The sequence below is a fragment of the Pelophylax lessonae genome (assembly GCF_965119305.1).
Source record: "Pelophylax lessonae genome assembly, chromosome: 1".
NCBI lineage: Eukaryota > Metazoa > Chordata > Amphibia > Anura > Ranidae > Pelophylax > Pelophylax lessonae.
In genome coordinates this window covers 658,129,809-658,140,454 of record NC_138768.1, presented here as the reverse complement: position 1 = coordinate 658,140,454, position 10,646 = coordinate 658,129,809, and the positions used below count along the sequence as shown (strand labels likewise).

The following is a 10,646-nucleotide window of genomic DNA, read 5'->3' as shown; positions in this document are numbered from 1 at the left end:
ATCTAATGACTGGTAAGCTGCAATAAATGACATTTTTGCTCTTGGATTTAGATTCCTTTACACAAATGTCTTAATTCCACCAAGTAACACCAATACAATACATAAAAAGACCAGAAAAACTGCAATAAATGACTCAAAGCAATTTATGGAACCAACGTTTTTTTTTTTTTTTCTGGCAATAAAATAAGTTCAAGATGCAACTCTTAATATTGACAATGCAGAATACATAATACACTCTACAATCCAAAGGGATTTCATTTCTCATTTACAGGACTGCAAGGCACATACATAATTTTCCCTCATTTATACATGGCAGATGTAATCCCTGAAATAGAATTTTTTTTAAAAATTCTGAGAAATTAGAAATACTATAAAGTTAGCATTTTTTTCTGGTTAAAAACTGTAGAATTTCATGCAATCTTTTTTAAAAAGTGATGTCACAGATTATATACATACATCCTCTGATGTTTATATGAAGCTTTAGTGGGGGGGAAAAAAATACCCTGAACTAGAACACAATAGAGACAGTTATTGCTTTCCGCATAGGTTGCACCATAAAGCTTTCAATATGTTGGGAAAATGGAACACAAATCCAGGTGTTCCATATATAACACAATACTATCTCTGGACAAATTTCTGCATGGGGAACAAAAACCATCTGTATATGTTACCACTCCAGTTCTTACATTAAAGCACCACTATATACATTTATCTTTGTTTAACCAGTTCAAGGCGTTATGAGAAACAAATGTTGGTGTGTATCAAATCACACGCATTATCTCTGCAAATATAAATTATAAGCTGCCTATTAATTATATTTGTGTTTGAAGGAAAAATGTGATATGTCAACACTTTGGAGAAGTGAGAAGATTGGACTTCAAAGTCAAAATGTCCAGTGTGGTCTAGTCATCAGTGCATAATGGACACTATTTAATTTATTTCTTTTTTTTAAAAGACAAGTCTGCTGATGGTGCTGAAACCCCCATCTCCACCACCACCACTTGGCCCGCAACTTCCAGGAGGGTCATTGTCATCAAATCCATTGGGTCTGAAGGAGCAGGAAGCAGATGCTGCTTGCAGAGCCCGCGCACGGGCATGAAGTTCCTGTTCCTGTGTAAACAGACAAATTGCAATTAAAAGGGAGCCTTTATTAATAGATACATATCTTTATATATGTAAACCACCTAAATGACCCTTGAGAAACTTTTTGTAATATATCTGCTCTTCTGCAGCCATTTTATTTCTATCGATCTGTGTTTTTGTTGCAGATTTTTCCTGTCTGGTGCACACAATGTCCATATGATAAGAAGTGGGGGTAAATCTCTCTGAAGTATAGGTAGGCAACCTTTGAGAGGTGGAGATCTACCATGACAACATAGAAGAGAGCAAAGATCACTGTAAAAGCCACTGCTTGCTTTTTTTTTTTAAGAAGTTAACTAGCAAGCCCCTTTAGGTCAGTAGTGGGCAGGGCAGTGTACAAAGGTTAATCGGTAGGGCAGTGTACAGAGGTCATTAGAATGTAAAGCAGTGTACAGGGATCAATAGGGCAGATGAAAGGGATGAGCAGGACAGGGTTAGCAAGGCATGGCAACAGGGCAAAGGCACTCTAAAAACTTCTGCGCTAAAGAGGTGGGTCCCAGAGGGGTCAGACAGAGATTCTGTATACAGGTTGGTACAAGTAAATACTGCCTTGCCTCCCTTACAAGACCGGGGAAGTCTGTACAGCTAAAAACAAAAAACAAACAGGGCGCACCGGCCTTGTGCATTATTGTTAAAACAGTTTAATTTTTTAAAAAGGGGTACTCACAAACATGTGTTTGGTATAGGCATATCATAAAAGGGACTATGAAGTCCACAGTATCCCAACAGGATGAATAAAAACATCCATAGGTACCCCCTTTTATACCTTTATATATTAAACTGTTTTAAGGATAATGCACAGGGCCGATGCGCCCTCTGTTTCTTGTTTTCAACAGGGCGAAGGACAAGGGGTCAGCAGGGCAATGTAAGGGGGGGGGGGGTGTCTTCAGGAAGGCACAATACAGAAGGGTCAGGAGGAACTGCTAAGGGGGGGGGGGGGAGGGTCAGAAGAGCCTGGTACAGGGGGGGGTCAGGAGGGCACAGTACTGGGGTTTAGAAAGGCACAGTCCTGAGGGGTCAGGAGGGCAAATTACAGCAGGAGGACATGCTACAGAGGGATCAGGAGGGTTTGTGAGTCTTATTTTTTTTAATCCAGAGCAGCACAAGGAAGTTGCTAGGCCAGATGTAGCTGTTCTTGTTTGCTTAACCCCACCAGGCCTCCTCTCTCATCACATGATGTTACCCATAATAGCCTCAAATGAACACAGTAGGAGAGCCGGCGGAGATCAGCATACTGCACACAGGGGGGTTGATTTACAAAACTGAAGAGTGCAAAATCTGGTGCAGCTCTGCACCTCTTGTCAAAGGTAAACTGAACAAGCTGAAATTAGAAGCTGACTGGCTACCATGCACAGCTGTACCAAATTTTGCATTCTCCAGCTTTGGTAAATCAACCCCACCGAGATAAAAGCCCAAACTTGCTTGAGTGCTGTTACATCCAACAGCAAATCTAAGGCGGCAGAGGCATTCCCTGTCTTGCAGCATGCCTCTTGCATGTACGGATGTGGGACGGGGAATGGCTCCGCTACCTAGGACTCACTTTGACTGCTTCCCGACTTGAGAGATCAGGTGATAAGGAGCCCTGAAAGGTTGGCAGAGCGGGGACTCAAACGCGATGTACTCGTCGGTTGCCAGTGGTTGACAGGTAGCTCGCAATTGATGAGTTGCGGACCTCCGTTTTAAAGGAACCCCGAATAACCGTAAAAACTTAACAAGAGTTTTAATCGACACCCACTCTAGAAAAAAAGTTTTGGCTCAACATAGATATTAAAGCACACATTTTACTTTGCCTTAAACTGGGAAAGCATAAGTCTGCTGTAAATTATTTTCGTCTTTTGTATTTAGCGTAATAACAGATTTCTCAGTGCAATTACTATGTTTAACAACTGCAACAGGTTTTAGAATTGTTTCTTTGAATTGCTGGGTAGGCATGTGAGGAGAAAAAAAACAGAATACTAGATGTAATTGTACCTGTAAGTAGAGCTTATTGTCCTTGGTAATGGCATCCATCAGCTCCTTCTGAAGTGGTGGCTCCCCATTTACCCAAAGTCCATTTACTAAACTAGGATGCACATTACTGGTATCACTACAACTGTGCTTTTTATATAACAGCACATAAGCTGTGTCCTTTGGAAACCGACTGGTGATATTTAAAACAGACTGAAATGAAGTAAATGTCACTCGACTATCATTAAATAGAAACCATTCTTTAGTCATGTCATTACATGCAGTGTTATTTTCAACAACTGAGTTTGAGGTCTCTTTGCTCACTAAATGACCTTGATGAGGTTTCTCATGGCAGAGATATCGTGATGTACTGGTGACATTCCTTGCATATGAATAGTAATGGCCACTTTCTGAAGAGGTACCAGAATGGACCACAATGGAGCTTAGAACATAGGGGACAAGCTTTGTGCAGCATAGATCTTCAATACCAGATGGTTTCAGCTTTTTAGCCAGGTTCTCACTGACATCAGGAACATCTGCATCTTGAGTTCTATCTGCAGAACAGGCCACTGAGGTAGACCTTTCAACTGGCAATTCAAGTGCCAGTGGAATGGACACATTATCCAGGATTTTCCGTCTCACGTGACATTTAGGGTCATATGAAAACCTTAACAGAGTTAAAATGAGGTATTCTGGTTCTTCTATTATATGCATAGTCTTTTCAGCGTTCTGGAGGGAAGCACATTTTTCACAATGATATTGATTTTCTCCATCAAGTATCTCTGGTGCTAGGAAATAGCTCAACAAGTCCGTAACAGAAAGGGTTTCATCCTTATCAGCCTTTCTACATTGGTCACTGTTAGGCGGCAATGTGTTGTCACATGTTGGTGCATCCACAGAGGTGTTACTACTGGACTGAAAACCACCTACAGTAGACTGTAGTTTAGGGGACTTTCCACAATCCTCTTTTGCTGAAACAAAAACGCTCTGTGCTTCACCAGATGGAGAAACATCTATTTCTATGCAATCATCATCTTTCTCTTTCGGGGAGCAGATCATGCTTTGGACAGGTTTATCAGATGACGGACAAAAGGCCAGAGAAAGGTCAGTGAAGGCTTCCATCTTCTGAGAAGTGCTTCTACAGTTCAGGCAGCAAATGGTAGTTTGTATCTTGCCCCCAAACATACTCTCTATCAAAGTCTTCTCTTCATGACCCCACTCTGTGTTCTGCACTCGGGGAAGGATGTCTGTCCCCCCAGATGCTGGTGATTGCCCACCACCATCAGTAACCATTGGATCAGCAGCAGGCATGGAGGAGGACAGAGCTCTGAAGGATTTCTCTTCTTCATGTAGTCTATAAATAAAGATATAAATTAATAAACTCTTTCACGAATTACATCATTAATGTACTGAATGACCATTTCAAAATCTTTAAAAAAAACTATTACTGTTTGCAAGTTTCACAGAGATGAAGTTAAAGCTGAACTCTGGAATTAAAAAAAAAAAAAAAAAAAAAAAAAAAACTATGTATGAACTGCATGCATTAAATATGTGTTATTCCTAGGGGTACTGGAAGAGACCGTATTATTCCTAGGGCTACTAGAAGAGATTATTTAACATACTCCCCGCTCCGGGTAGTGTCTGTACGGTCCTATTCTCCTTGGCACTCTGGGTGGTTCTTTGTCGTCATCATGTACAATGCCTTGTACATGGAGGCGGCGATCATGCAACTGCAGAAGAGCACCTTTGAGAGACAACAGCGTTGGACTGGTCACATGGACGAAAGAAGCTTACTACAGCTGAGACTAAGGCAAGTGCTACTTCCTATTCCTGTACCCCTTGAATTAACCAGCCTTCACAGTTTTTTTTTTTAGCAGAGAGTTCAGCTCTAAATCACTGTTTCTTGACAAATAGCAGGCTATTTCTTTACTTCTTCCTAGAAAATCATTCCCCGTAGATTTATAACCAATCTTATTCAACAAAGCAATGTTTATATGTAGGGTATAGTGGCCAATAGAAGCCTTTTTTCTTTCAAGTACAGTAAGGTGAAATCAGACTAGTTGCTATGGGCACTTTGCAATATCCATCCAAATACCACAAGAATCCACAGTCTTTTTCTAATGTTATTTTGACTTAAAAGAGGCATATAAATGTGTTCATGTAAAATGTTCCAGCATATGCTAGAGAGACAACCATTATTCTTTTTTAAAAGTACACTCATCTATTTAAAAAAAAAAAGGGATATAACATAGTGTTTTCTTGCCTTATATACTAAGAGCAAAAATTGTAAGAAAATGAAGCTACCTGTCTAAAAGAAAGCGGAGGTACTCTGAGCAGTCCTGCTGGGATCGTGGTGTGAACCAAGGTGGCCTAGAAGCCTCAAAGAAAATCTGAGGTGCATAAGCTTCCCTCTGCACAAAGAGAAATAAAAGTTATTTTCTTCTTAGTCACAACTGACAAAAGGCAATGGTCAAGGTCTAGAATGGTAAAAAAGTACCTGAGTGTGTGCCAAAAAAGCAAATAGATGTTGCAGTTTTTTCATTAGCAAATTGCATCCATTCAAATTCAGTGACAACACGTGCCTCCTGAAACTAAATACAGATTTATATTACAAAGTCATGCCATTATCATACAGCAAGATCAGTTAACTTACATTTTATGAAACTTCACTAAGAATTAAAAGCGTATTACTAGACATTTTCTTTTTTTTAGTTTTGGACGGCATGGAGAAGAATTACACCCCCAATGTCAAGCTTTTACTGATGTCTGCTATTACCAAGATTCACCACTCTGTTCTGATGAGCTCATGTCACTTTGTCCTGCGTGAGAAAAGAGTGTATCCCAGAAATTTTTTTCAATACTCTCTTACATAAAGTAAGAAACTCCCATGCAATCATCTTTTCTTACTTGCACTCTATATTGTTTAACCGCTTGCCGACCGCCACACGACTATTTACTGCGGCGGTCAGCCCCTCACAGGCAAATCGCTTTTTGCGATTTTTTTTACCAAACATAGGTAGCATAAAACAAATTGGCCTAAAATGTTACAAAATTTTGATTTTTACATTTTTTTTTTGCAAAGTTGACGCTCTTTTTTTTGTTTATAGTGCATGATCAAAAAAAAAAAAAAAAAAAAAAAAAAAAAAAAAAAAAAAAATCGCACAGGTGATCAAATACCACCAAAAGAAAGCTCTGTTTGTGGGAAAAAAAGAACGTCAAATTAGTTTAGGTACAGCATCGCACAACTGAGCAATTGTCCGTTAAAGTCACGCAGTGCCGAATCGCAAAATAGGCCCTGGTCAGGAAGGGGGTAAAATCTTCCGGGGGCTTAAGTAGTTAATGATCAACTTTTTCCAACCCTTAGGACCTTTAAATCGCTTAGCCTTGTTTCCATGTCCAACGCACAAAAACATAGGTGCTGGGGTGTAGAGATTTGGTTAGGGTCAATTGTGTCCTCAAGGATGAGAAATACAGGCAGATACTTATCCATCATGCCAAACCATCAGAGAGGTGTGTGATTGGCCTAAAATGTATTCTACAGCAGGAGACAACCCCCCCCCCCCCCTCCCCCTGAGGCCTGATCTAAACATCAAGTCTGTCTGGGATTACATAAAGAGATAAGGATTTGAAGCAGCCTACATTCACAGATCTGTGGCTAGTTCGCCAAGATGTTTAGAATAATCTACCAGCCAGGATCCTTCAAAAACTGCGTGCAAGTGTACCTAGAAGAATTGATGCGGTTTTGAAGGCAAAGGGTGATTTGGATTTTTCTTCTGTTTATTTACTTTCCATTTTGTTATTTGATAAAAATAAAACTATTAACACTTCTATTTCCGAAATACAGAATTTTTACACACCTGCCTGAACATTTTGCACAGTGCTGTATATCTGTACAAGTGTACAATATGTAAAATAAACATGATAGAACCTACTCTGTAGCCATAAAAAGTGCCTGCAGGACACTATTCATGTAACAGGTATTCCCTAGATTAATGAGACCAGTTTTTCCAGTTTCAGATTTCCCTGATAGCCTGGGTAGACATGATGCCAAAGCATTGGATTGGGATGTCCAGGCACTTTGGTTTAATACGAGTTTTACTTTCTCTTCAGGGGGCTTTGGCAAGTCCTAAACGTATAAGAAAAAAAAAAAAAAAAAAAGATATTCAGTCAACAGTTTTTGCATTTCACTTTAGCAAATGCATTTAGAAAATCATGGAATTCTCACGTTACTGTCACTTGTAGGGATAAAACCCTTTATTAACTTTGAATAACATGCAAACAAAAATTTCTTAAAGAGCTTACAAAAAAAATCCAATGTTGAAAGGTCAAAGTCTCTCCCCTCATTTACTATATATTTGAAACTCAAAGACTGTGACTTGCATTCCAAAACTCATGTGTGCGCAAACCTTTTATCTTTTTCTTTCCCTGTATCAGCATTGCCATAATACTTCTGACAGACATAATGCAAATCAAAACACACAGAGCACAGTGGCTTTGTGAAGTCTGCAAAAGCTTCTTTAGTGCCGGTTCACACTAGGTCGCTCCGACTTAGGGGGCGACCTGTGAAGTTGCGTGCAACTTGCACGGACTTCATAAAATGAATGTCTATGCATGTCGCCTCCAGGTCGCCCCGAAGTAGTACAGGACCCTTTTTCTAAGACGGAGCGACTTGTGTCGCTCCTATTAGAACCGGTCCTGTACTACACTATGGGAGCGACGGTGCACGACTTGTCAGGCTGACCAAGTCGCCTGACAAGTCGTACCAGTGTGAATGGACACTTATAGGATAGAAAAAAACTAGATACAACTTATGTGTATATCAGCATTTAAACATCATTCATCAGACAGCATGCAAGAAGAGGTTTAACCAACAGCTGGAAATGGCTGATGTGTTTCTGGGGCTCGACCCCTTTTCCTCACCCCCAGTGATGCTTATATTACAAACCCTTGCTGACCAGAACCAGCCCTAAAGCTTGGTACACCATGTATAAAAAAAATAAGAAATGTTCTACCCAGTGGGCTGAAAAAAACCCCAGAAAAACAGATAGATGGCTGTACTAACACATGCAATGTTAATACGGCAACGTTTCCCACTGTGCTTTTGTGTTCTGACAAGATGGACTGTTGGACTGGCTTCTGTTGGAAAGACAGCTATACACACTGTTCAACAGAAACTGACTGGCATTCAATACCTGTACAATTCCATACAGGATTCAAAATTCAAGCACCATAGAAGTCATGCAAAAGGTAAGAGGTGTTTATAAGCTGTGGTAGTAGCCAAAAAAAGGAGCACCTCACCGCAGCCTATGTCATCATAACAGCTTGTACACAATCCTGAATAATGCAAGTCTGGCAGTCAGAAACAGGGCTAGCCAGTTAATGTGGCACTACCCCTCGCTATGCCCACTTGGTTGTCTAAACAACTCGTAAACAATTTAGGAAAGGTAGAAGATAAATAGCAGATTGCATAAGATGTCTGTGACAAAGGAAAAACAGTAAACCATAATTTATTTCATTATTAAAAAGGACCCAATACAGCACTTTGTAAAAACATTAAAAATGATGTTTAATATTAATATTTTTTTTTAACATATAATTTTGGAGGAGTGATCTTATAAACTATACAACACTATGAGCTGGGAGCAAATTTTACCCATCTGTTTTAATAAATGTCTGTGCACCCCATCTGCTATTTGTTACTTTTCATTCATTATGAAATTCAAGTTTCTTTATATTATGCAATTTTTAAAAGGTATCTTTCTACTTAATTACATTACATCCTAGTAATAGATTTAGGACTTCTATTTCAAGATTATCATTCTATTACATTATCATTGCATAGTAATGTGTGTTAAGCAAGCTATTTATATTAGCCCTTTTTGTGTGTGGTTTAACTATGTGCTATATTACATACTCTGATATTATGGGTTGCCATTTTCCTTCACTTGTCACAGACATCCTACTCGACCTTCTGCTTTTCGGTGATCCACAACCTTTCCCAGACTGTGTAGGTTGTTTAGACATCAGAGGCAGTGCCAGATCAACAGGCCAGCCTCACAGATTGTGTACACGTTGACATGGAAACCTGAAGTAAGCTGTGGCAGGCCAGGGCTCTTCCTGGCTAATATCGTCCTGCCTTGAGTCACTGCAACGGCTCTTACCTTTTGCAGGACTTGCATGGCACTTAAATTTTGTATGGAATTGCAGGTGTCTAATGGTTGGTTCTGGCCAGCAGGTGTTAATAATATCAACAGTAGAGCTAGACGATTCTAAATAACATGAGAATCACAAATTTTTTTGCTTAGAATAATGTATACAGCACATCTTGATGATGGCAGATAAAAATTCTTTGAAACAAACTAATATAGATTGCTGGGGTATCTTCTAGTGATGCCACGATCCAATATTCCGATCGGATATCGGCGCTGATATGGCCATTATAGCTGGATCGGGGGATCGGTAACATTGACCGATCCACTGCCCGATCCGGTTTTTGCTTAGTAAAGGCTCAGCCATCCCTTACTTGGTGCAGTAGTAGTATGGGATGGGAGCCGCTATTTCCTGTACAGTCCCGGCTCACAGGCGGAGTGATATCAGGTGCACTCCGCCTGTAAATGGAGGAGCCATACACATGAAGCAGTGGCTTTGCTCTGTACTGCAGCCGCTTGCTTTGTGTGTAGCTCTGGATCGGTTCCGGTATAGGCGATTTCACAACACCAGATTTCGGTATCGGGTCCAAAAAAGTCAGATTGGTGCATCGCTAGTATCTTCCTAATAATCTTTACAACTGAAAAAAAAAAAAAAAAACTTGGAGAAAATACAAAAATGTCTTCAACATTTCAGAACAAGTCCAGCTGAATGTGAATAACTAATACTAGCTTTAAATTCAAAAGGTTTCTCAAGGTGCATTCCAATGAAACATCAGTCCGGATTAAACCTTTTATGTGCCATTTTACTCCTTTTTTGAAGTTCTCAGAGTGCCCAGAGTCTTCACTTCATCAGAGCATCAAGGCAATGACCTCAGTTTCAGTGCAGATACCATCTTCCCGTTTTATATACTGTACATACGTACTAAATCTATGCAAGAGTTTTGGATGGATATATATGCGCATTACGACACAGAGATGCCCACTTTCTCTTTAAAGCAGAAAGTGTAACTCCATTTTAAATAGAATTATGAATGTGATCTGCTAAATGTAGGTGTACACACTAGAACAATGGAATCTGTCAATGGGTTAGTCCCTGAAACAATATGGTTAGTCTCACTTTCTCTGCATTCTATATAGGTTGCGCTTTCAGCTTGTTCTATGAAGGTTCTTTTCACAAAGTGCTTTTGTTCAGTGTTACATGCATTGTATAGATTTACCATTGTTCTAGTTTGTACAGTTCACACAATGAAGCATTTTAGGGTACTGTGTGTTTTGTACTAGGGAGTTTTTTTTTTTTTTTTTTAAATCAGTCTCATGCTTTGCTTTTCCACAAACGATGTGATCAAATTACACATTTATGTGGCCTATAAATGAGGTTTGTGTTTTCTAGTACGGCTACTATAATAATAA

General features: G+C 39.6%; 1 protein-coding gene across 1 annotated transcript in view; it reads right to left on the bottom strand.

Moving 5' to 3' along the window:
• Positions 1–929: 929 nt before the first annotated feature.
• The window catches only part of USP38 (ubiquitin specific peptidase 38), a 60,010-nt gene continuing 50,293 nt past the window's right edge, over positions 930–10,646 (bottom strand). The window contains exons 7-11 of the mRNA XM_082267445.1: positions 7,020–7,213; positions 5,585–5,678; positions 5,392–5,498; positions 3,112–4,441; positions 930–1,110 (exon numbers count right to left, since the gene is read on the bottom strand). Of these exons, the coding sequence (XP_082123571.1) occupies positions 949–1,110; positions 3,112–4,441; positions 5,392–5,498; positions 5,585–5,678; positions 7,020–7,213 (1,887 nt within the window). The 3' untranslated portion in view covers positions 930–948. The remainder of the gene's footprint in view (positions 1,111–3,111; positions 4,442–5,391; positions 5,499–5,584; positions 5,679–7,019; positions 7,214–10,646) is intronic.